Genomic DNA, 26,481 nt, shown 5'->3' with positions numbered 1-26,481 from the left:
AGAGAGAGAGAAAGAGAGAGAAAGAGAAAGAGAGAGAGGGAGAAAGAGAGAGAGAGAGAAAGAGAGAGGGAGAAAGAGAGAGAGGGAGAAAGAGAGAGAGGGAGAAAGAGAGAGGGAGAGGGAGAAAGAGAGGGAGAAAGAGAGAGAGAGGGAGAGGGAGATGGAGAAAGAGAGAGATGGAGAAAGAGAGAGATGGAGAAAGAGAGAGAGGGAGATGGAGAAAGAGAGGGAGATGGAGAAAGAGAGAGACACAGACAGGGTCAGTACAGACAGAACTAAATATAGAACCATGAGCTGTCTACTTGAGTCTCTGTCACCACAGCACAGGGCTCACCAGCACACACACCAGATTCTAGCCATCAGAATGACTAGATAGGATAACATACAAGTATGTAGAGAAGAGGCTAATGCGGTTAATGATGTTTAAAATCTGCTGTCTGTCTGCCTGTCTAAATCTATGCTTTCCCCTTTACGAGCCACTTACTCAAATGCCTCTAGTCACCCCTCCACCCCTGCCTCTAGTCATCCCTGCCTCTATCCACCCCTGCCTCTAGTCACCCCTGCCTCTAGTCACCCCTGCCTCTAGGTTACACCTCCACCCCTGCCTCTAGGTCACCCCTCCACCCCTGCCTCTAGGTCACCCCTCCACCCCTGCCTCTAGGTCACCCCTCCACCCCTGCCTCTAGGTCACCCCTCCACCCCTGCCTCTAGGTCACCCCTCCACCCCTGCCTCTAGGTCACCCCTCCACACCCCTCCACCCCTGCCTCTAGGTCACCCCTCCACCCCTGCCTCTAGTCACCCCTGCCTCTAGGTCACCCCTCCACCCCTGCCTCTAGGTCACCCCTCCACCCCTGCCTCTAGGTCACCCCTCCACCCCTGCCTCTAGGTCACCCCTCCACCCTGCCTCTAGGTCACCCCTCCACCCCTGCCTCTAGGTCACCCCTCCACCCCTGCCTCTAGGTCACCCCTCCACCCCTGCCTCTAGGTCACCCCTCCCTCTAGTCACCCCTCCACCCCTGCCTCTAGGTCACCCCTCCACCCCTGCCTCTAGTCACCCCTCCCTCTAGTCACCCCTCCATCCCTAGTCACCCCTCCCTCTAGTCACCCCTCCCTCTAGTCACCCCTCCACCCCTTCCTCTAGTCACCCCTTCCTCTAGTCACCCCTCCATCCCTGCCTCTAGTCACCCCTGCCTCTAGTCACCCCTCCACCCCCTGCCTCTAGTCACCCCTTCCTCTAGTCACCCCTCCATCCCTGCCTCTAGTCACCCCTGCCTCTAGTCACCCCTGCCTCTAGTCACCCCTGCATCCCTGCCTCTAGTCACCCCTCCATCCCTGCCTCTAGTCACCCCTCCATCCCTGCCTCTAGTCACCCCTCCATCCCTGCCTCTAGTCACCCCTCCATCCCCATCACTCTAATAGTTAGTTATAAAACATTATTTTGTGAATTCTCTGTGATTAAGTGACTCTTAATGAAAATAAAAAATGATGCTTTAAATGTAATTCAGTATGACCTTATTGTAACTAATGTATTATTGATGTTTTTATATATTATATTTATAATGAACAAAACTAGTTTGTTGCTAGTGGAACACTTGTCTGAAGTGCTGTTTTTCCACATGCAGGACGCATCTGAAAGACTCAATCAACAGACTACACTGAGTCCCGTAACTAACTATCCAGGTTGGGACAGACTACAGTAACACTGGGACAGATTACAGTAACACTGGGACAGATTACAGTAACACTGGGACAGACTGCATTAACACTGGGACAGACTACAGTAACACTGGGACAGACTACAGTAACACTGGGACAGACTACAGTAACACAGACTACAGTAACACTGGGACAGACTACAGTAACACCGGGACAGACTACAGTAACACCGGGACAGAGACTACAGTAACACCGGAACAGAGACTACAGTAACACCGGGACACAGACTACAGTCACACCGGGACAGAGACTACAGTCACACCGGGACAGAGACTACAGTCACACCGGGACAGACTACAGTCACACCGGGACAGACTACAGTCACACCGGGACAGACTACAGTCACACCGGGACAGACTACAGTCACACCGGGACAGACTACAGTCACACCGGGACAGACTACAGTCACACCGGGACAGACTACAGTAACACCGGGACAGACTACAGTAACACCGGGACAGACTACAGTAACACCGGGACAGACTACAGTAACACCGGGACAGACTACAGTCACACCGGGACAGACTACAGTCACACCGGGACAGACTACAGTCACACCGGGACAGACTACAGTAACACCGGGACAGACTACAGTAACACCGGGACAGACTACAGTAACACTGGGACAGACTACAGTAACACCGGGACAGACTACAGTAACACCGGGACAGACTACAGTAACACCTGGACAGACTACAGTAACACCTGGACAGACTACAGTAACACCTGGACAGACTACAGTAACACTGAGTCCTGTAACTATCCAGGTTGGAACAGACTACAGTAACACTGGGACAGACTACAGTAACACTGAGTCCTTTAACTATCCAGGTTGGAACAGACTACAGTATTTTATTTTATTTTATTTCACCTTTATTTAACCAGGTAGGCCAGTTGAGAACAAGTTCTCATTTGCAACTGCGACCTGGCCAAGATAAAGCATAGCAGTGTGAGCAGACAACACAGAGTTACACATGGAATAAACAATTAACAAGTCAATAACACAGTAGAAAACAAAGGGGGGAGTCTATATACAATGTGTGCAAAAGGCATGAGGAGGTAGGCGAATAATTACAATTTTGCAGATTAACACTGGAGTGATAAATGATCAGATGGTCATGTACAGGTAGAGATATTGGTGTGCAAAAGAGCAAGTAAATAAATAAAAACAGTATGGGGATGAGGTAGGTGAAAATGGGTGGGCTATTTACCAATAGACTATGTACAGCAGCAGCAATCGGTTAGCTGCTCAGATAGCTGATGTTTGAAGTTGGTGAGGGAGATAAAAGTCTCCAACTTCAGCGATTTTTGCAATTTGTTCCAGTCACAGGCAGCAGAGTACTGGAACGAAAGGCGGCCAAATGAGGTGTTGGCTTTAGGGATGATCAGTGAGATACACCTGCTGGAGCGCGTGCTACGGATGGGTGTTGCCATCGTGACCAGTGAACTGAGATAAGGCGGAGCTTTACCTAGCATGGACTTGTAGATGACCTGGAGCCAGTGGGTCTGGCGACGAATATGTAATGAGGGCCAGCCGACTAGAGCATACAGGTCGCAGTGGTGGGTGGTATAAGGTGCTTTAGTGACAAAACGGATGGCACTGTGATAGACTGCATCCAGTTTGCTGAGTAGAGTGTTGGAAGCCATTTTGTAGATGACATCGCCGAAGTCGAGGATCGGAAGGATAGTCAGTTTTACTAGGGTAAGCTTGGCGGCGTGAGTGAAGGAGGCTTTGTTGCGGAATAGAAAGCAGACTCTTGATTTGATTTTCGATTGGAGATGTTTGATATGAGTCTGAAGGAGAGTTTGCAGTCTAGCCAGACACCTAGGTACTTATAGATGTCCACATATTCAAGGTCGGAACCATCCAGGGTGGTGATGCTAGTCGGGCATGCGGGTGCAGGCAGCGATCGGTTGAAAAGCATGCATTTGGTTTTACTAGCGTTTAAGAGCAGTTGGAGGCCACGGAAGGAGTGTTGTATGGCATTGAAGCTTGTTTGGAGGTTAGATAGCACAGTGTCCAATGACGGGCCGAAAGTATATAGAATGGTGTCGTCTGCGTAGAGGTGGATCAGGGAATCGCCCGCAGCAAGAGCAACATCATTGATATATACAGAGAAAAGAGTCGGCCCGAGAATTGAACCCTGTGGCACCCCCATAGAGACTGCCAGAGGACCGGACAGCATGCCCTCCGATTTGACAAACTGAACTCTGTCTGCAAAGTAATTGGTGAACCAGGCAAGGCAGTCATCCGAAAAACCGAGGCTACTGAGTCTGCCGATAAGAATATGGTGATTGACAGAGTCGAAAGCCTTGGCAAGGTCAATGAAGACGGCTGCACAGTACTGTCTTTTATCGATGGCGGTTATGATATCGTTTAGTACCTTGAGTGTTGCTGAGGTGCACCCGTGACCGGCTCGGAAACCAGATTGCACAGCGGAGAAGGTACGGTGGGATTCGAGATGGTCAGTGACCTGTTTGTTGACTTGGCTTTCAAGACCTTAGATAGGCAGGGCAGGATGGATATAGGTCTGTAACAGTTTGGGTCCAGGGTGTCTCCCCCTTTGAAGAGGGGGATGACTGCGGCAGCTTTCCAATCCTTGGGGATCTCAGACGATATGAAAGAGAGGTTGAACAGGCTGGTAATAGGGGTTGCGACAATGGCGGCGGAAAGTTTCAGAAATAGGGCGTCCAGATTGTCAAGCCCAGCTGATTTGTACGGGTCCAGGTTTTGCAGCTCTTTCAGAACATCTGCTATCTGGATTTGGGTAAAGGAGAACCTGGAGAGGCTTGGGCGAGGAGCTGCCGGGGGGGCAGAGCTGTTGGCCGAGGTTGGAGTAGCCAGGCGGAAGGCATGGCCAACCGTAGAGAAATGCTTGTTGAAGTTTTCGATAATCATGGATTTATCGGTGGTGACCGTGTTACCTAGCCTCAGTTCAGTGGGCAGCTGGGAGGTGGTGCTCTTGTTCTCCATGGACTTCACAGTGTCCCAGAACTTTTTGGAGTTGGAGCTACAGGATGCAAACTTCTGCCTGAAGAAGCTGGCCTTAGATTTCCTGACTGACTGCGTGTATTGGTTCCGGACTTCCCTGACTACAGTAACACTGAGTCCTGTAACTATCCAGGTTGGAACAGACTACAGTAACACTGAGTCCTGTAACTATCCAGGTTGGAACAGACTACAGTAACACTGGGACAGGACTACAGTAACACTGGAACAGGACTACAGTAACACTGGAACAGGACTACAGTAACACTGGAACAGACTACAGTAACACTGGGACAGACTACAGTAACACAGGAACAGACTACAGTAACACAGGAACAGACTACAGTAACACTGAGTCCTGTAACTATCCAGGTTGGAACAGACTACAGTAACACTGAGTCCTGTAACTATCCAGGTTGGAACAGACTACAGTAAAACCGGGACAGACTACAGTAAAACCGGGACAGACTACAGTAACACCGGGACAGACTACAGTAACACTGACACAGACTACAGTAACACTGGGACAGACTACAGTAACACTGGGACAGACTACAGTAACACCGGGACAGACTACAGTAACACCGGGACAGACTACAGTAACACCGGGACAGACTACAGTAACACCTGGACAGACTACAGTAACACCGAGTCCTGTAACTATCAAGGTTGGAACAGACTACAGTAACACTGAGACAGACTACAGTAACACTGTGACAGACTACAGTAACACTGTGACAGACTACAGTAACACTGTGACAGACTACAGTAACACTGACACAGACTACAGTAACACTGACACAGACTACAGTAACACTGACACAGACTACAGTAACACTGACACAGACTACAGTAACACTGACACAGACTACAGTAACACTGACACAGGACTACAGTAACACTGGGACAGACTACAGTAACACTGGGACAGACTAGAGTAACACCGGGACAGACTACAGTAACACCGGGACAGACTACAGTAACACCGGGACAGACTACAGTAACACCTGGACAGACTACAGTAACACCGAGTCCTGTAACTATCAAGGTTGGAACAGACTACAGTAACACTGAGACAGACTACAGTAACACTGTGACAGACTACAGTAACACTGACACAGACTACAGTAACACTGACACAGACTACAGTAACACTGACACAGACTACAGTAACACTGACACAGACTACAGTAACACTGACACAGGACTACAGTAACACTGGGACAGGACTACAGTAACACTGGGACAGGACTACAGTAACACTGGGACAGGACTACAGTAACACTGGAACAGACTACAGTAACACTGGAACAGACTACAGTAACACTGGGACAGATTACAGTAACACTGGAACAGATTACAGTAACACTGAGTCCTGTAACTATCCAGGTTGGAACAGACTACAGTAACACTGTGACACAGACTACAGTAACACTGGGACACAGACTACAGTAACACTGGGACACAGACTACAGTAACACTGAGACAGACTACAGTAACACCTGGACAGACTACAGTAACACTGAGTCCTGTAACTATCCAGGTTGGAACAGACTACATTAACACTGGGACAGACTACAGTAACACTGGGACAGACTACAGTAACACAGGAACAGACTACAGTAACACAGGAACAGACCCCTGGAAATGCCCCCCAAACCCCTGGAAATGACCCAAACCCCTGGAAATGCCCCAAACCCCTGGAAATGACCCCAAACCCCTGGAAATGACCCTAAACCCCTGGAAAAGACCCCAAACCCCTGGAAAAGACCCCAACCCCTGGAAAAGACCCCAACCCCTAGAAATGAAATGACCCCAAACCCCTGGAAATGGCCCAAAACCCTGGAAATGACCCCAAACCCTGGAAATGACCCCAAACCCTGGAAATGACCCCAAACCCTGGAAATGACCCCAACCCCTGGAAATGACCCCTAATGAAGACGTCTTTCACAACACCATCACTAACATTACTTATTGAAACGTTCAAATTATTCACCAGACCAATCAACTAGCTTGGAAGACATTCAATATAAACATGACAGTCAAAATCACATATCTGTGTAAATATATGTATATCTATAGTCCATACCCTTCAGTATGCTGTAGTATGGACACCATGAGTTCCACAGCCAGGGCTCCTGCTATCATGGCCAGGCCTGGACGACTCACTGTACACTGCTGGTCCAGGGTCCGGTCTCTGGTGGACTGATACAAACAACAACAACAACAACAACATCAACAACAGGTCCAGGGTCCGGTCTCTGGTGGACTGTTACAAACAACAACAACGAGGTCCAGGGTCTGGTCTCTGGTGGACTGATACAAACAACAAGAGGTCCAGGGTCTGGTCTCTGGTGGACTGATACAAACAACAACAACAACAAGAGGTCCAGGGTCCGGTCTCTGGTGGACTGATACAAACAACAACAACATCAACAACAACAGGTCCAGGGTCCGGTCTCTGGTGGACTGATACAAACAACAACAACATCAACAACAGGTCCAGGGTCTGGTCTCTGGTGGACTGATACAAACAACAACAACATCAACAACAGGTCCAGGGTCTGGTCTCTGGTGGACTGATACAAACAACAACAACGAGGTCCAGGGTCTGGTCTCTGGTGGACTGATACAAACAACAACAACATCAACAACAGGTCCAGGGTCCGGTCTCTGGTGGACTGATACAAACAACAACAACATCAACAACAGGTCCAGGGTCTGGTCTCTGGTGGACTGATACAAACAACAATAACAACATCAACAACAACAACAACAACAGGTCCAGGGTCTGGTCTCTGGTGGACTGATACAAACAACAACAACAACAACAACAGGTCCAGGGTCCGGTCTCTGGTGGACTGATACAAACAACAACAACAACAACAACAACAACAGGTCCAGGGTCCGGTCTCTGGTGGACTGATACAAACAACAACAACAACAACAGGTCCAGGGTCCGGCCTCTGGTGGACTGATACAAACAACAACAACAACAACAAGTCCAGGGTCTGGCCTCTGGTGGACTGATACAAACAACAACAACAACAACAAGTCCAGGGTCTGGCCTCTGGTGATACAAACAACAACAACAAGATGTCCAGTTGAACCTTTTTTTGTCTCGTGTTACTGTGTTAACAAAGATCATTTTTCATTTGATACACAATGATAGCTTTTTTGAGTTTGAATGTGAAAGGCTCTCTCACATCTCCGTGGGCAACAACAACAACAACATGGCGTCTTACGTCTCCGGGGGCGACAACGTCGTTACAGAAGTAGCATCCGAGGCGGTGTCCGGGGATGTTGGAGAACAGAGAGGCTGCTGGGAGCTGGGCGGGCTCGGCCGGCGTGGAGGAAGAGGATGAGGCGGAGGAGGAAGAGGAAGGGTCGGAGGAGTCTCCTGGTCCACAGGGTTTAGGTTTCTTCAGACCGTGTCTCATCACCACGAAGGTGTCAAAGCCCAGGGCAGAATTCACTACCAACTGGAGAGAGAGGGAGGGAGGGAGGGATGGAGAGAAAGAAAGAGAGAGGGGGGAGAGGGAGCGAGAAGGAGGGAGAAAGAGATGGGAAGATAAATATAACATTAAATGACCTCTCCCCCAAGCTAAACACTATATAGTGCACTACTTTAGACCAGGGCCCTATTCCCTATATAGTGTACTACTTTAGACCAGAGCCCTATATAGTGCACTACTTTAGACCAGAGCCCTATATAGCACACTTTAGACCAGAGCCCTTTTTAGACCAGACCAGAGCCAGAGCCCTATATAGCCTACTTTAGACCAGAGCCCTATATAGCTACTTTAGACCAGAGCCCTATTCCCTATATAGTGCACTACTTTAGACCAGAGCCCTATATAGTGCACTACTTTAGACCAGAGCCCTATATAGTGCACTACTTTAGACCTAGGACCAGCCCTATATAGTGCACTACTTTAGACCAGGGCCCTATTCCCTATATAGTGCACTACTTTAGACCAGAGCCCTATTCCCTATATAGTGCACTACTTTAGACCAGAGCCCTATATAGCGCACTACTTTAGACCAGAGCCCTATTCCCTATATAGCGCACTACTTTAGACCAGGGCCCTATTCCCTATATAGCACTACTTTAGACCAGAGCCCTTATAGTGCACTACTTTAGACCAGAGCCCTATATAGCGCACTACTTTAGACCAGAGCCCTATATAGTGCACTACTTTAGACCAGAGCCCTAGCAGCCTATTCCCTATATAGTGCACTACTTTAGAGCCAGAGCCAGGGCTATATAGTGCACTACTTTAGACCAGAGCCCTATATAGGGCCCACTACTTTAGACCAGAGCCCAGAGCCCTATATAGTGCACTACTTTAGACTTTAGACCAGAGCCCTATATAGCGCACTACTTTAGACCAGAGCCCTATATAGTGCACTACTTTAGACCAGAGCCCTATATAGCCACTACTTTAGACCAGAGCCCTATTCCCATATAGTGCCTACTTTAGACCAGAGCCCTATAGTGCACTACTTTAGACCAGGGCCCTATATAGTACTTTAGACCAGGGCCCTACTTTAGTGCACTACTTTAGACCAGGCCCTATATCCCTTTAGACCAGGGCCCTATTCCTATATAGTGCACTACTTTAGACCAGGGCCCTATTCCCTATTCTACTTTAGACCAGAGCCCTATATAGTGCACTACTTTAGACCAGAGCCCTATTATAGCCACTACTTTAGACCAGAGCCCTAGTGCACTACTTTAGACCAGAGCCCTATATAGCGCACTACTTTAGACCAGAGCCCTATTCACTACTTTATATAGCGCACTACTTTAGACCAGGGCCTACTTTAGACCAGGGCCCTATATAGTGCACTACTTTAGACCAGAGCCCTATATAGTGCACTACTTTAGACCAGAGCCCTATATAGCGCACTACTTTAGACCAGAGCCCTATTCCCTATAGCGCACTACTTTAGACCAGGGCCCTATTCCCTATATAGTGCACTACTTTAGACCAGAGCCCTATATAGTGCACTACTTTAGACCAGAGCCCTATATTGTGCACTACTTTAGACCAGAGCCCTATATAGTGCACTACTTTAGACCAGAGCCCTATATAGTGCACTACTTTAGACCAGGGCCCTATACAGTGCACTACTTTAGACCAGGGCCCTATATATAGTGTACTACTTTAGAACAGAGCCCTATATATAGTGTACTACTTTAGACCAGAGCCTTATATATAGTGTACTACTTTAGACCAGAGCCCTATATATAGTGTACTACTTTAGACCAGAGCCCTATTCCCTATATAGTGCACTACTTTAGACCAGAGCCCTATATAGTACACTACTTTAGACCAGGGCCCTATTCCCTATATAGTGCACTACTTTAGACCAGAGCCCTATAGTGCACTACTTTAGACCAGAGCCCTATATTGTGCACTACTTTAGACCAGAGCCCATAGGTAACAGGGTACCATTTGAGACACATCCACAGTGTTCTCCAGGCTAAGATGGCCCCTGAACAGATTGTGTTGATTTCATAATAAAGACCATCGCAGTTCTTATGAAGAGTCCATTCCATCTGATTAGACCTGAACATGCTCTGGGTGCATCCCAAACTGCACCCTATTCCCTATGGGACTTGGTAGAAAGCAGTGCACTACAGGGATGAGGGTGCAGTTTGGAAAGCATTTCTTTTGAACCATTTTTTCAGTAGAGCCACACACTGGACAACCCCAGGCTGGACGACCCCTGCTGGACGACCCCTGCTGGACGACCCCTGCTGGACGACCCCTGCTGGACGACCCCTGCTAGACGACCCCTGCTGGACGACCCCTGCTGGACGACCCCTGCTAGACGACCCCTGCTGGACGACCCCTGCTGACGACCCCTGCTAGACGACCCCTGCTAGACGACCCCTGCTAGACGACCCCTGCTAGACGACCCCTGCTAGAGGACCCCTGCTAGAGGACCCCTGCTAGAGGACCCCTGCTGGACGACCCCTGCTGGACGACCCCTGCTGGACGACCCCTGCTGGACGACCCCTGCTGGACGACCCCTGCTGGACGACCCCTGCTGGACGCCCCCGCTGAGTTCAAAACGGAACTCTTTTCCCCTATAAAATGCACTACTTGTGACCAGGGCCCCTAAGGCTTGTAGTTCCATATATAGGATTTCTTTTGGGACGTGTCGCCTGATTACCACCCTCTCTCTACCAGCGAAGTAGAGACCTGATGCATGTACCCTCTCTCTACCGGCGAAGTAGAGACCTGATGCATGTACCCTCTCTCTACCAGCGAAGTAGAGACCTGATGCATGTACCCTCTCTCTACCGGCGAAGTAGAGACCTGATGCATGTACCCTCTCTCTACCGGCGAAGTAGAGACCTGATGCATGTACCCTCTCTCTACCGGCGAAGTAGAGACCTGATGCATGTACCCTCTCTCTACCGGCGAGTAGAGACCTGATGCATGTACCCTCTCTCTACCGGCGAAGTAGAGACCTGATGCATGTACCCTCTCTCTACCAGCGAAGTAGAGACCTGATGCATGTACCCTCTCTCTACCAGCGAAGTAGAGACCTGATGCATGTACCCTCTCTCTACCGGCGAAGTAGAGACCTGATGCATGTACCCTCTCTCTACCGGCGAAGTAGAGACCTGATGCATGTACCCTCTCTCTCCCCCTTACCTTCCTATTGCTGGCAGCTATAACAGTCGGCAGCCATCGACTCTCCCTGGTGTCCATCAACAGGAAGACGACATCGTGCTCTGAGATCAGTTTCTCCAGGTGTTCAACGTCCTGCCGGGCCTGAGACATGGTCGCCTCAGAGAAGTTGACCGGGTGGCCTGGCATAGGGATGCTCATCACGTGTCCCTCTGCATTCTATAAAAGGGACAATATCATCAGGTTTAGCCAATAGGTATAACACAAAGAGATCACACAGGTTGACTGGCATAGAGATGCTCATGGTATGACCTTCCACGCACACAGACATCATTTTATAATTTTTTACCTTTATTTAACTAGGCAAGTCAGTTAAGAACAAATTCTTATTTTCAATGACGGCCTACCGGGGGAACAGTTGGTTAACTGCCTGTTCAGGGGCAGAACGACAGATTTATACCTTGTCGGCTCGGGGATATGAACTCGCAACCTTCCGGTTATTAGTCCAACGCTCTAACCACTAGGCTAATAGGTTACCATAGGATATAATACCCATTTTGTTAAAGATGCGGTCCGGGATCTTAAGCACTCACCAACTTGTTACGTATCATACGAATTGCTAAAATACATCAAATATGAGCAAAGATCCAAATGTTTTTCCAAGATGTGTATAAATGTGAAGAAATCCAGTTGGGCATTTCCACTCACAACCAAATATGGTGGTGAGAGGGAAGCCCAGTGGCAGGCAGTGGGAGAAGATGGAGCGAGATAGAATGTCGGCCATAATCTGCTTATTTTCTCATCGATGGAATTTTGGATCTCAATGCAGTTTTATTTTGTCCCCAAAACTAGAGTCTTACAAACGGAGTGGACTAAGTTTTGTAGACATTACCCTTTGCCAAAGTTTTTTTTTTTTTTAAATGTGTTGTTAAGGAGTAGGCGTTTGAGTAGGCGTTCCCTAACAGAAATATGCAAATAAATGCTAGAACGCACCAATAAGATCTCGCTAGCTCATGCTCGGCTCTTCCCACCTCCTTGCTTGTTCTGCCCACAAGGATTCATTCGTTCCCATTGAAAACGACAGGTTCTGGTCTCTCTCGGGTTAGTTATAAATATATATATATTTGACGTAACATATTGTGGTACACGTTGGTGCACAATTTTCAGGGACCTGTTTTGTCTCGTTCGTATTACTGTCAAAACTACTGGCTGAAATTATACAAAAGCTCTGGAGCATCACTTTAAACACAACCACGGAATCGAAAATGAGAGCGATCCCAATGGTATCACAACCAGCTCAACTTTCCATGACTTCATCACACCTGCAGGAGCTGTACGATGACCACAGGTAAAAAGTCAACCTGATCAACGTGTGATGAACAGGCCAGATTGCACCCCCCCACAAGTGTCGCAGGACTCAAAACAAGGACAAAAATATGGGATTAAATATGTGTCCAAAAAAAACAAATATTTCCTGAGCTTTCTTATGTCTCCTAGATATAGAACTAGGGGTGTCGTAGACAAAAAAATAAACAAATCTTGGTCGACCAATAATACAAAATATACAAATGTAGAAGTAACTTCTATTGCCAATATGTACAAATAGCCTACATAAAGCCAACAAATAAAAACATTGCCGCATGCAGGGAGAAAATATCCTGATAAAAATAAATATCCTATAAATCACATTGGCTACGCATGGCCTGTCTGCAAGGAACTAGAAACATTGTATCAACTATTAACTTGGTCAAGCCCGAACATGCCAGCAAACAAGCAACATTGTATCAAATATTTTGGGCCCTCGAGTTTCCCCACCAGTGAGTTCCGGAGAGACAGAAACTGCTGTAGGCTATTTCCCTTTTAATGCTGAGTGGTTATCGAAAAGGGAGAAAGCTGGAAAGATTTTTTCAAATAGGCTTCATTGAGGAAGTCTTGTCATTCTCAATGGATGTAAAAACAAGACTTTGTTAACTTTCTGTTTGAGGCGAAGAAAAACATGACTGAGAAGCTTCACAGTGGTGGTGAGTTAAGACGATCATAAACGGTATCAGCTCCCCAATGGGAACATTTACAGGGCTACATTTACAGGGCTACATTTACAGGGCTACATTTACAGGACTCCATTTACAGGGCTACATTTACAGGGCTACATTTACAGGGCTACATTTACAGGACTCCATTTACAGGACTGCATTTACAGGGCTACATTTACAGGGCTCCATTTACAGGACTCCATTTACAGGACTACATTTACAGGGCTACATTTACAGGGCTCCATTTACAGGGCTCCACATTTACAGGGCTACATTTTACAGGACTCCATTTACAGGGCTCCATTTACAGGGCTTTTACAGGACTATTTACATTTACAGGGCTACTCCATTTACAGGGCTCCATTTACAGGACTACATTTACAGGGCTTTACATTTTACAGGGCTCCATTTACAGGGCTACATTTACAGGGCTACATTTACAGGGCTACATTTACAGGACTCCATTTACAGGGCTCCATTTACAGGACTACATTTACAGGGCTCCATTTATTTACAGGGCTCCATTTACAGGGCTCCATTTACAGGGCTCCATTTACAGGACTCCATTTACAGGACTTTTACAGGACTACATTTACAGGGCTACATTTACAGGGCTCCATTTACAGGACTCCATTTACAGGACTCCATTTACAGGACTCCATTTACAGGACTACATTTACAGGGCTCCATTTACAGGGCTCCATTTACAGGACTCCATTTACAGGACTACATTTACAGGACTCCATTTACAGGACTACATTTACAGGACTACATTTACAGGGCTGCATTTACAGGGCTACATTTACAGGGCTGCATTTACAGGACTACATTTAGTGGACTACATTTAGTGGACTACATTTGTGCGCAGGCCAGGTATCCTAGACCTTATTCTATCCGTAAATACGTAAGTGTCCTTACTCAAGATTGACAGGAGCGCTCCAAAGAAAAGACAATGAATACATTTACAACTCGTAAACGATATTAAAACCTTTTTTCCCCTCGCAAGATTAGCCTAGGCTCTGCAAACAACATGTCCACTCCTACAACGACAACGTTAAGACTGTAATAATAATATATTGAAGGCTATTAACGGAAATGACCGTAACAAAACAAACAAAGATTAGAAATGTTGGGAATTAATGGTAAATGTACTACTGGTGATACTGGTGTACCACCCCCGTAAACTCCACAATGGATTAGTCCACAATGGATTAGTCCACTGAGACAGGTCTCCCTAATGGATTAGTCCACAGAGACAGACATCTATAATGGATTAGTCCACTGAGACAGGCCTCCACAATGGATTAGTCCACTGAGACAGACCTCTATAATGGATTAGTCCACGGAGACAGGCCTCTACAATGGATTAGTCCACTGACAGGCCTCTATAATGGATTAGTCCACTGAGACGGGCCTCCACAATGGATCCTCTACAATGGATTAGTCCACTGACAGGCCTCTATAATGGATTAGTCCACTGAGACAGACCTACACAATGGATTAGTCCACTCACAGGCCTCTATAGTGGATTAGTCCACTCTGACAGGACTCTACAATGGATTAGTCCACTCAGACAGACCTCTACAATGGATTAGTCCACGGAGACAGGCCTCCACAATGGATTTTATTTATTTATTATATTATATTATATATATATATATAAAAAAAAAACATTTTGGTCGAAAAACAGCCTGTGGACCAAACGGGGGGTCAGTCGTATATAGGACCTGTATATAGGACCTGTGGACCAAACGGGGGGTCAGTCGTGTATATAGGACCTGTGGACCAAACGGGGGTATAGGACCTGTGGACCAAACGGGGGGTCAGTCGTATATAGGACCTGTGGACCAAACGGGGGGGTCGTATATAGGACCTCAAACGTCAGTCGTATATAGGACCTGTATATAGGACCTGTGGACCAAACGGGGGGGTCAGTCGTATATAGGACCGCCACTTCAAAACCTTAGTTATTTTGTTACTGTCTTTTTGTGCCATTTATGAATGTGTTATTCATTGCGTTTCCACGTGCTATAGCAGTAAAGGCCAAATTAAAATAAAACAAAAAGTGGGATACCAAAAGGTCCCCCCCCCCCCCAAGGGCTTAGACTTTTAGAAGTTAACACAAAGCAGAGTCCATCTGTAGGATCCTTTAACACAAAGCAGATTCCATCTGTAGGATCCATTAACACAAAGCAGATTCCATCTGTAGGATCCTTTAACACAAAGCAGATTCCATCTGTAGGATCCATTAACACAAAGCAGATTCCATCTGTAGGATCCTTTAACACAAAGCAGATTCCATCTGAGTGGGTGTTGTAATATTCTAATGATGGTGTCCTAATCACCAGTCACATCCTCATCTGATGTGTGTGTGTGTGTGTGTGTGTGTGTATGTGTGTGTGTGTGTGTGTGCTCTGCCCATGGTCAGTGGTGATGAGAGAGGGCTGGGAGAGACTGGGGGACTGGTGGCTTGTTTGTGTTCTGGTCATGATGGAATCATCTGTGTGTGTGTGTGTGTGTGTGTATAATTGATGACGTTGGGATCACCGTCTGCCTGCGTTTCTGGTCTGGCCAGAAGAAATTGCACACAGCGCATATAAACCTGGGACATCAACCATTCTAAACTGGCCTTAGTGGGAGTGACCATAGAATTATATGGGAGTGACCTCACTGAGTAAAGGATTTGTTATCATTTCATTTTTAGCCAATCGGTTCCCTTGGCAGCTCACTCCCCATGAATCTCAGCATGTTACCTAGCAACAACACTTCATGTCTTAACTACCCCTTTGGACATTATGTATCCTGCTGCCCCCAGTTGTGAGGAGTGGACAAAACTTATTCCCCCCCCCTCAGGAGACTGAAAAGATTTGGCATGGGTCCTGAGATCCTCAAAAGGTTCTACAGCTGCAACATCGAGAGCATCCTGACTGGTTGCATCACTGCCTGGTACGGCAACTGCTCGGCCTCAGGCCACAAGGCACTACAGAGCGAAGTGCTTACGGCCCAGTACATCACTGGGGCCAAGCTTCCTGCCATCCAGGACCTCTATACCAGGCGGTGTCAGAGGAAGGCCCTACCAATTGACAAAGACTCCAACCACCCCAGTCATAGACTGTTCTCTCTGCTACCACACGGCAAGCGGTACCAGAGCTCCAAGTCTAGGTCCAAGAGGCTTCTAAACAGCTTCTACCCCCAAGCCATAAGACTCCTGAACAGCTAATCAAATGGCTACCTAGACTACTTACAGTGCCCCCCCTTTAACACTGCTCCCCTCTCAACACCACTGCCATTGAGTCTGTACCGACACCCCCTGTATATATTGTTATTTTTTACTGCTGCTCTTTAATTACTTGTTACTTTTATCTCTTATTCTTATCCAGGTTTTTTGAAACTGCATTGTTGGTTAAGGGCTTGTAAGTAAGCACGTCACTGTAAGGTCTACTACACCTGTTGTATTCGGCGCATGTGACTAATAAAATTTGATTTGACTTTGCAGAGCCATTGAATAAGAGTAGGACAACATTCCACAGGCCACAATCAACAGCCTGATCAACTCTATGTGAAGGAGATGTGTCTCGCTGCATGAGACAAATGGTGGTCACACCAGATACGGACTGGTTTCTGATCCACACCTCTACCATTAAAAAAAAAAAAAAATGGTTTTAAGGTTTATTTGATTTAAATCAGATAATTAAAAAAGGTATCTATTCCCAGTCATGGGAAATCCATAGATTAGATATATTTTAATGATCTGATTTCCTTACGTGAGCTGTAACTCAGTAAATCGTTGAAATTGCTGCATGTTGCTCTCGTATTTTTGTTCAGTATAAAAAAAACTAAATGTGTAGTTTGTCGTCATCCCATTGAACCAGTTGACCCAAGAAGCTCCATAGGCCAATGGTCACTGACGTTTTGAGTCTTGTATTTATTTACTATCTGCCAAAAAAAAGCCTCCTTCAATGACTTTTCCAGAATATTTACAGTTTTACATTTTTACATTGATCAATCCGAATTTTAAAAACACAAAACAAACAAAAAAGTATGTAGATCCTGTTTCTATCAGCAACTTAAGGAGTCAAGATGGCAGGTAGCCTAGTGGTCAGAGCGTTGGACCAGTAACCAGCAGGTAGCCTAGTGGTCAGAGCGTTGGACCAGTAACCAGCAGGTAGCCTAGTGGTTAGAGCGTTGGACCAGTAACCAGCAGGTAGCCTAGTGGTTAGAGTGTAGAGGCGGCAGGTAGCCTAGTGGTTAGAGTGTAGAGGCGGCAGGTAGCCTAGTGGTTAGAGCGTAGAGGAGGCAGGTAGCCTAGTGGTTAGAGCGTAGAGGAGGCAGGTAGCCTAGTGGTTAGAGCGTAGAGGAGGCAGGTAGCCTAGTGGTTAGAGCGTTGGGCCAGTATCCAGCAGGTAGCCTAGTGGTTAGAGAGTTGGGCCAGTAACCAGCAGGTAGCCTAGTGGTTAGAGAGTTGGGCCAGTAACCAGCAGGTAGCCTAGTGGTTAGAGCGATGGGCCAGTAACCAGCAGGTAGCCTAGTGGTCAGAGCGTTGGACCAGTAACCACCAGGTAGCCTAGTGGTCAGAGCGTTGGGCCAGTAACCAGCAGGTAGCCTAGTGGTTAGAGAGTTGGGCCAGTAACCAGCAGGTAGCCTAGTGGTCAGAGCGTTGGACTAGTAACCAGCAGGTAGCCTAGTGGTCAGAGCGTTGGACTAGTAACCAGCAGGTAGCCTAGTGGTCAGAGCGTTGGACTAGTAACCAGCAGGTAGCCTAGTGGTCAGAGAGTTGGGCCAGTAACCAGCAGGTAGCCTAGTGGTTAGAGAGTTGGGCCAGTAACCAGCAGGTAGCCTAGTGGTTAGAGAGTTGGGCCAGTAACCAGCAGGTAGCCTAGTGGTCAGAGCGTTGGGCCAGTAACCAGCAGGTAGCCTAGTGGTTAGAGAGTTGGGCCAGTAACCAGCAGGTAGCCTAGTGGTTAGAGAGTTGGGCCAGTAACCAGCAGGTAGCCTAGTGGTTAGAGAGTTGGGCCAGTAACCAGCAGGTAGCCTAGTGGTTAGAGAGTTGGGCCAGTAACCAGCAGGTAGCCTAGTGGTCAGAGCGATGGGCCAGTAACCAGCAGGTAGCCTAGTGGTCAGAGCGATGGGCCAGTAACCAGCAGGTAGCCTAGTGGTTAGAGAGTTGGGCCAGTAACCAGCAGGTAGCCTAGTGGTTAGAGAGTTGGGCCAGTAACCAGCAGGTAGCCTAGTGGTCAGAGCGATGGGCCAGTAACCAGCAGGTAGCCTAGTGGTTAGAGAGTTGGGCCAGTAACCAGCAGGTAGCCTAGTGGTCAGAGCGTTGGACCAGTAACCAGCAGGTAGCCTAGTGGTTAGAGTGTAGAGGCGGCAGGTAGCCTAGTGGTTAGAGTGTAGAGGCGGCAGGTAGCCTAGTGGTTAGAGCGTAGAGGAGGCAGGTAGCCTAGTGGTTAGAGCGTAGAGGAGGCAGGTAGCCTAGTGGTTGAGCGTAGAGGAGGCAGGTAGCCTAGTGGTTAGAGCGTAGAGGAGGCAGGTAGCCTAGTGGTTAGAGAGTTGGGCCAGTAACCAGCAGGTAGCCTAGTGGTTAGAGAGTTGGGCCAGTAACCAGCAGGTAGCCTAGTGGTTAGAGAGTTGGGCCAGTAACCAGCAGGTAGCCTAGTGGTTAGAGCGATGGGCCAGTAACCAGCAGGTAGCCTAGTGGTCAGAGCGTTGGACCAGTAACCACCAGGTAGCCTAGTGGTCAGAGCGTTGGGCCAGTAACCAGCAGGTAGCCTAGTGGTTAGAGAGTTGGGCCAGTAACCAGCAGGTAGCCTAGTGGTCAGAGCGTTGGACTAGTAACCAGCAGGTAGCCTAGTGGTCAGAGCGTTGGACTAGTAACCAGCAGGTAGCCTAGTGGTCAGAGCGTTGGACTAGTAACCAGCAGGTAGCCTAGTGGTCAGAGAGTTGGGCCAGTAACCAGCAGGTAGCCTAGTGGTTAGAGAGTTGGGCCAGTAACCAGCAGGTAGCCTAGTGGTTAGAGAGTTGGGCCAGTAACCAGCAGGTAGCCTAGTGGTCAGAGCGTTGGGCCAGTAACCAGCAGGTAGCCTAGTGGTTAGAGAGTTGGGCCAGTAACCAGCAGGTAGCCTAGTGGTTAGAGAGTTGGGCCAGTAACCAGCAGGTAGCCTAGTGGTTAGAGAGTTGGGCCAGTAACCAGCAGGTAGCCTAGTGGTTAGAGAGTTGGGCCAGTAACCAGCAGGTAGCCTAGTGGTCAGAGCGATGGGCCAGTAACCAGCAGGTAGCCTAGTGGTCAGAGCGATGGGCCAGTAACCAGCAGGTAGCCTAGTGGTTAGAGAGTTGGGCCAGTAACCAGCAGGTAGCCTAGTGGTTAGAGAGTTGGGCCAGTAACCAGCAGGTAGCCTAGTGGTCAGAGCGATGGGCCAGTAACCAGCAGGTAGCCTAGTGGTTAGAGCGATGGGCCAGTAACCAGCAGGTAGCCTAGTGGTCAGAGCGTTGGACCAGTAACCAGCAGGTAGCCTAGTGGTTAGAGAGTTGGGCCAGTAACCAGCAGGTAGCCTAGTGGTCAGAGAGTTGGGCCAGTAACCAGCAGGTAGCCTAGTGGTTAGAGAGTTGGACCAGTAACCAGCAGGTAGCCTAGTGGTTAGAGAGTTGGGCCAGTAACCAGCAGGTAGCCTAGTGGTTAGAGAGTTGGGCCAGTAACCAGCAGGTAGCCTAGTGGTCAGAGCGTTGGGCCAGTAACCAGCAGGTAGCCTAGTGGTTAGAGAGTTGGGCCAGTAACCAGCAGGTAGCCTAGTGGTCAGAGCGTTGGGCCAGTAACCAGCAGGTAGCCTAGTGGTTAGAGCGTTGGACCAGTAACCAGCAGGTAGCCTAGTGGTCAGAGCGTTGGGCCAGTAACCAGCAGGTAGCCTAGTGGTCAGAGCGTTGGGCCAGTAACCAGCAGGTAGCCTAGTGGTTAGAGCGTTGGACCAGTAACCAGCAGGTAGCCTAGTGGTCAGAGCGTTGGGCCAGTAACCAGCAGGTAGCCTAGTGGTCAGAGCGATGGGCCAGTAACCAGCAGGTAGCCTAGTGGTCAGAGCGTTGGGCCAGTAACCCGAAAGGTTGCTAGATCAAATCCCCGAGCTGACAAGGTAAACATCTGTCTTTCTGCCCCTGAACAAGGCAGTTAAACCCACTGTTCCCCGGTAGGCCGTCATTGTATATAAGAAATGGTTCTTAACCGACTTGCCTGGTTAAATAAAAAGGTTAAATAAACATCAAATAGACACGTGCCGAAGGAGCGATGGTACCCAGTCTCTCTCACTGGATGAATGAGTGAATGAGCAATGAGCAATAGAAAACAGATATCATATGATAATTGAATTTGAATGATCTGAAATGAGCAGGGTGATTGAATTTAGAGCCACAGTGTAACGATGATGAAGAATTGTGGGCGGTCTAATTATTTTGTGACGAACGGCTGGAAATTGCACATAAAATCTCCCCCTCGGAGGTACTCACAGTTGGCCTGTTACTGTGTTCTACAACGTGCATCGACATGGCTGCTATCGACGGGCACGTGTTGTACAAGACAGTCAGCAGGAATTTGGCGTGAGAACCACATGAACGCCAAGAAAGAAGCTACAGCCGCCGAGGAGCCACAAGGAGGCCACCGAGGAGCCACAAGGAGGCCGCCGAGGAGGCAGCCGAGGAGACACAAGGAGGCAGCCGAGGAGGCAGCCGAGGAGGGAGCCGAGGAGCCACAAGGAGGCAGCCGAGGAGGCACAAGGAGGCAGCCGAGGAGGCACAAGGAGGCAGCCGAGGAGGCACAAGGAGGCAGCCGAGGAGGCACAAGGAGGCAGCCGAGGAGGCACAAGGAGGCAGCCAAGGAGGCAGCCGAGGAGCCACAAGGAGGCACAAGGAGGCAGCCGAGGAGGCAGCCGAGGAGGCACAAGGAGGCAGCCGAGGAGGCAGCCGTGCGTCCTGATCTCCCTCTTCCCCACTCGGGGAAAAACGAGACAATGTCAAGTGGGCAGGTGTACAGGAAACAAGGCCCCACACACCTGTCTGCAGTGCAACTGATTTGTTTATGAGGCTTGCTCACACAAAGCCCCGAAGCTGACTGTGGACCCCGAGCATAAACACAAACTGTGTGCTGACTGGAACCCGAGCATAAAGACTGAAACTGTGTGCTGTCTGTGGACCAAGAGCATAAAGACTGAAACTGTGTGCTGACTGTGGTGAAAACGCCTCACCATGACAGGGTTAGGGTAAGTGGTGTTATTGAGATAGAGGGTTAGAGATGGGTTTAGAGGTCAGGGGTTCGGGTTAGAGGTCATAGGTCAGGAACTCACCACTCCAGGGAAGATCTTGCCCAGTCTGTCGACGGCAGCGAGGGCCTTGGACTTGCCACCTCCGAGACAGTCTTCAAACTCATACAGCGGTTGTCTGACTGGGTTGGAGTAAGAGATCTTAGAGTTGTCCACAAATGTGATGTGTCTCACTCCCCATCCCTGTAGAACACAATAACAAGATAACATCTCTCCCCATCCCTGTAGAACACAATAACAAGATAACATCTCTCCCCATCCCTGTAGAACACAACAACAAGATAACATCACTCCCCATCCCTGTAGAACACAATAACATCACTCCCCATCCCTGTAGAACACAATAACAAGATATAGTCTCTCTCTACATGTTATATAGTCTCTCTCTACATGTTATTTAGTCTCTCTCTACATGTTATATAGTCTACATGTTATATAGTCTCTCTCTGCATGTTATATAGTCTACATGTTATATAGTCTCTCTCTACATGTTATATAGTCTACATGTTATATAGTCTCTCTCTACATGTTATATAGTCTCTCTCTACATGTTATATAGTCTACATGTTATATGGTCTACATGTTATATAGTCTCTCTCTACATGTTATATAGTTTCTCTCTCTCTACATGTTATATAGTCTCTACATGTTATATAGTCTACATGTTATATAGTCTCTCTCTACATGTTATATAATCTCTCTACATGTTATATAGTCTCTCTCTACATGTTATATAGTCTACATGTTATATAGTCTCTCTACATGTTATATAGTCTCTCTCTACATGTTATATAGTCTCTCTCTACATGTTATATAGTCTCTCTCTACATGTTATATAGTCTCTCTCTACATGTTATATAGTCTACATGTTATATAGTCTCTCTCTACATGTTATATAGTCTCTCTACATGTTATATAGTCTCTCTCTACATGTTATATAGTCTCTCTCTACATGTTATATAGTCTCTCTCTACATGTTATATAGTCTACATGTTATATAGTCTACATGTTATATAGTCTACATGTTATATAGTCTCTCTCTACATGTTATATAGTCTCTCTCTACATGTTATATAGTCTCTCTCTACATGTTATATAGTCTCTCTCTACATGTTATATAGTCTACATGTTATATAGTCTACATGTTATATAGTCTCTCTCTACATGTTATATAGTCTCTCTACATGTTATATAGTCTCTACATGTTATATAGTCTACATGTTATATAGTCTCTCTCTACATGTTATATAGTCTCTCTCTACATGTTATATAGTCTCTCTCTACATGTTATATAGTCTCTCTCTACATGTTATATAGTCTACATGTTATATAGTCTACATGTTATATAGTCTCTCTCTACATGTTATATAGTCTCTCTACATGTTATATAGTCTCTCTCTACATGTTATATAGTCTCTCTCTACATGTTATATAGTCTCTCTCTACATGTTATATAGTCTCTACATGTTATATAGTTTCTACATGTTATATAGTCTCTCTCTACATGTTAATAGTCTCTCTCTACATGTTATATAGTCTCTCTCTACATGTTATATAGTCTCTACATGTTATATAGTCTCTCTCTACATGTTATATAGTCTCTGTTATATAGTCTCTCTCTACATGTTATATAGTCTCTCTCTACATGTTATATAGTCTACATGTTATATAGTCTACATGTTATATAGTCTCTCTACATGTTATAGTCTCTCTACATGTTATATAGTCTCTACATGTTATATAGTCTCTCTCTACATGTTATATAGTCTCTCTCTACATGTTATATAGTCTACATGTTATATAGTCTACATGTTATATAGTCTACATGTTATATAGTCTCTCTCATGTTATGTTATAGTCTCTCTACATGTTATATAGTCTACATGTTATATAGTCTTTCTCTGTTATATAGTCATGTTATATAGTCTACATGTTATATAGTCTCTCTCTACATGTTATAGTCTCTCTACATGTTATAGTCTCTCTACATGTTATATAGTCTACATGTTATATAGTCTTTCTCTGCATGTTATATAGTCTGCATGTTATATAGTCTCTCTCTACATGTTATATAGTCTACATGTTATATAGTCTTTCTCTGCATGTTATATAGTCTCTCTCTACATGTTATATAGTCTCTCTCTACATGTTATTTAGTCTCTCTACATGTTATATAGTCTACATGTTATATAGTCTCTCTCTGCATGTTATATAGTCTACATGTTATATAGTCTCTCTCTACATGTTATATAGTCTCTCTACATGTTATATAGTCTCTCTCTACATGTTATAGTCTCTCTCATGTTACATGTTATATAGTCTCTCTCTACATGTTATATAGTCTACATGTTATATAGTCTCTCTCTACATGTTATATAGTCTCTACATGTTATATAGTCTCTCTACATGTTATATAGTCTCTACATGTTATATAGTCTCTCTCTACATGTTATATAGTCTACATGTTATATAGTCTGTCTCTACATGTTATATAGTCTCTCTCTACATGTTATATAGTCTACATGTTATATAGTCTCTCTACATGTTATATAGTCTCTCTCTACATGTTATATAGTCTCTCTCTACATGCTATATAGTCTCTCTCTACATGCTATATAGTCTCTCTCTACATGTTATATAGTCTACATGTTATATAGTCTCTCTCTACATGTTATATAGTCTCTCTACATGTTATATAGTCTCTCTCTACATGTTATATAGTCTCTCTCTACATGTTATATAGTCTCTCTCTACATGTTATATAGTCTACATGTTATATAGTCTACATGTTATATAGTCTACAGGTTATATAGTCTCTCTCTACATGTTATATAGTCTCTCTACATGTTATAGTCTCTCTCTACATGTTATATAGTCTCTCTACATGTTATATAGTCTCTACATGTTATATAGTCTACATGTTATATAGTCTCTCTCTACATGTTATATAGTCTCTCTACATGTTATATAGTCTCTCTCTACATGTTATATAGTCTACATGTTATATAGTCTCTCTACATGTTATATAGTCTCTCTCTACATGTTATATAGTCTCTCTCTACATGTTATATAGTCTCTCTCTACATGTTATATAGTCTCTCTCATGTTATATAGTCTCTCTCTACATGTTATATAGTCTCTCTCTACATGTTATATAGTCTCTACATGTTATATAGTCTCTCTACATGTTATATAGTCACATGTTATATAGTCTCTCTACATGTTATAGTCTCTCTCTACATGTTATATAGTCTCTCTCTACATGTTGTATAGTCTCTCTCTACATGTTGTATAGTCTCTACATGTTATATAGTCTACATGTTATATAGTCTCTCTCTACATGTTATATAGTCTCTCTCTACATGTTATATAGTCTCTCTCTACATGTTATATAGTCTCTCTCTACATGCTATATAGTCTACATGTTATATAGTCTCTCTCTACATGTTATAGTCTCTCTACATGTTATATAGTCTCTACATGTTATATAGTCTCTCTCTACATGTTATATAGTCTCTCTCTACATGTTATATAGTCTACATGTTATATAGTCTACATGTTATATAGTCTACATGTTATATAGTCTCTCTCTACATGTTATAGTCTCTCTACATGTTATATAGTCTACATGTTATATAGTCTTTCTCTGCATGTTATATAGTCTACATGTTATATAGTCTCTCTCTACATGTTATAGTCTCTCTACATGTTATAGTCTCTCTACATGTTATATAGTCTACATGTTATAGTCTCTCTCTACATGTTATATAGTCTGTACATGTTATATAGTCTCTCTCTACATGTTATATAGTCTACATGTTATATAGTCTCTCTCTACATGTTATAGTCTCTCTACATGTTATATAGTCTACATGTTATATAGTCTACATGTTATATAGTCTTTCTCTGCATGTTATATAGTCTCTACATGTTATATAGTCTTTCTCTGCATGTTATATAGTCTCTCTCTACATGTTATATAGTCTCTCTCTACATGTTATAGTCTCTCTCTACATGTTATAGTCTCTCTCTACATGTTATAGTCTCTCTCTACATGTTGTAGTCTCTCTCTACATGTTATATAGTCTACATGTTATATAGTCTACATGTTATATAGTCTCTCTCTACATGTTATATAGTCTCTCTCTACATGTTATATAGTCTCTCTACATGTTATATAGTCTCTCTCTACATGTTATATAGTCTCTCTCTACATGTTATATAGTCTACATGTTATATAGTATCTCTCTACATGTTATATAGTCTACATGTTATATAGTCTACATGTTATATAGTCTCTCTCTACATGTTATATAGTCTCTCTCTACATGTTATATAGTCTCTCTCTACATGTTATAGTCTCTCTCTACATGTTATATAGTCTACATGTTTTATAGTCTCTCTCTACATGTTATATAGTCTCTCTCTACATGTTATATAGTCTCTACATGTTATATAGTCTCTCTCTACATGTTATAGTCTCTCTACATGTTATATAGTCTCTACATGTTATATAGTCTCTCTCTACATGTTATATAGTCTCTCTCTACATGTTATATAGTCTACATGTTATATAGTCTACATGTTATATAGTCTCTCTCTACATGTTATAGTCTCTCTACATGTTATATAGTCTACATGTTATATAGTCTTTCTCTGCATGTTATATAGTCTACATGTTATATAGTCTCTCTCTACATGTTATAGTCTCTCTACATGTTATAGTCTCTCTACATGTTATATAGTCTACATGTTATATAGTCTCTCTCTACATGTTATATAGTCTACATGT

The 26,481-nt window shown here is 45.4% G+C and overlaps 1 protein-coding gene across 3 annotated transcripts in view; it reads right to left on the bottom strand.

The window, feature by feature from the left end:
- Window positions 1-26,481, bottom strand: part of atg7 (ATG7 autophagy related 7 homolog (S. cerevisiae)) — a 113,518-nt gene that overhangs the window by 60,115 nt on the left and 26,922 nt on the right. For 2 of the 3 annotated variants that reach the window (XM_042324897.1, XM_042324898.1), the window contains exons 12-15: window positions 21,714-21,872; window positions 11,381-11,575; window positions 7,952-8,188; window positions 6,796-6,911 (exon numbers count right to left, since the gene is read on the bottom strand). In XM_042324897.1, coding sequence (XP_042180831.1) covers window positions 6,796-6,911; window positions 7,952-8,188; window positions 11,381-11,575; window positions 21,714-21,872 — 707 coding nt within the window. Of the gene's footprint in view, window positions 1-6,795; window positions 6,912-7,451; window positions 7,629-7,951; window positions 8,189-11,380; window positions 11,576-21,713; window positions 21,873-26,481 lie in introns of those variants that run through there. The other variant, XM_042324899.1, reaches the window with a different exon arrangement.

The sequence above is a fragment of the Oncorhynchus tshawytscha genome, linkage group LG07 (genome assembly GCF_018296145.1).
Source record: "Oncorhynchus tshawytscha isolate Ot180627B linkage group LG07, Otsh_v2.0, whole genome shotgun sequence".
NCBI classification, from domain to species: domain Eukaryota; kingdom Metazoa; phylum Chordata; class Actinopteri; order Salmoniformes; family Salmonidae; genus Oncorhynchus; species Oncorhynchus tshawytscha.
This window is presented reverse-complemented; position numbering and strand designations above follow the sequence as displayed.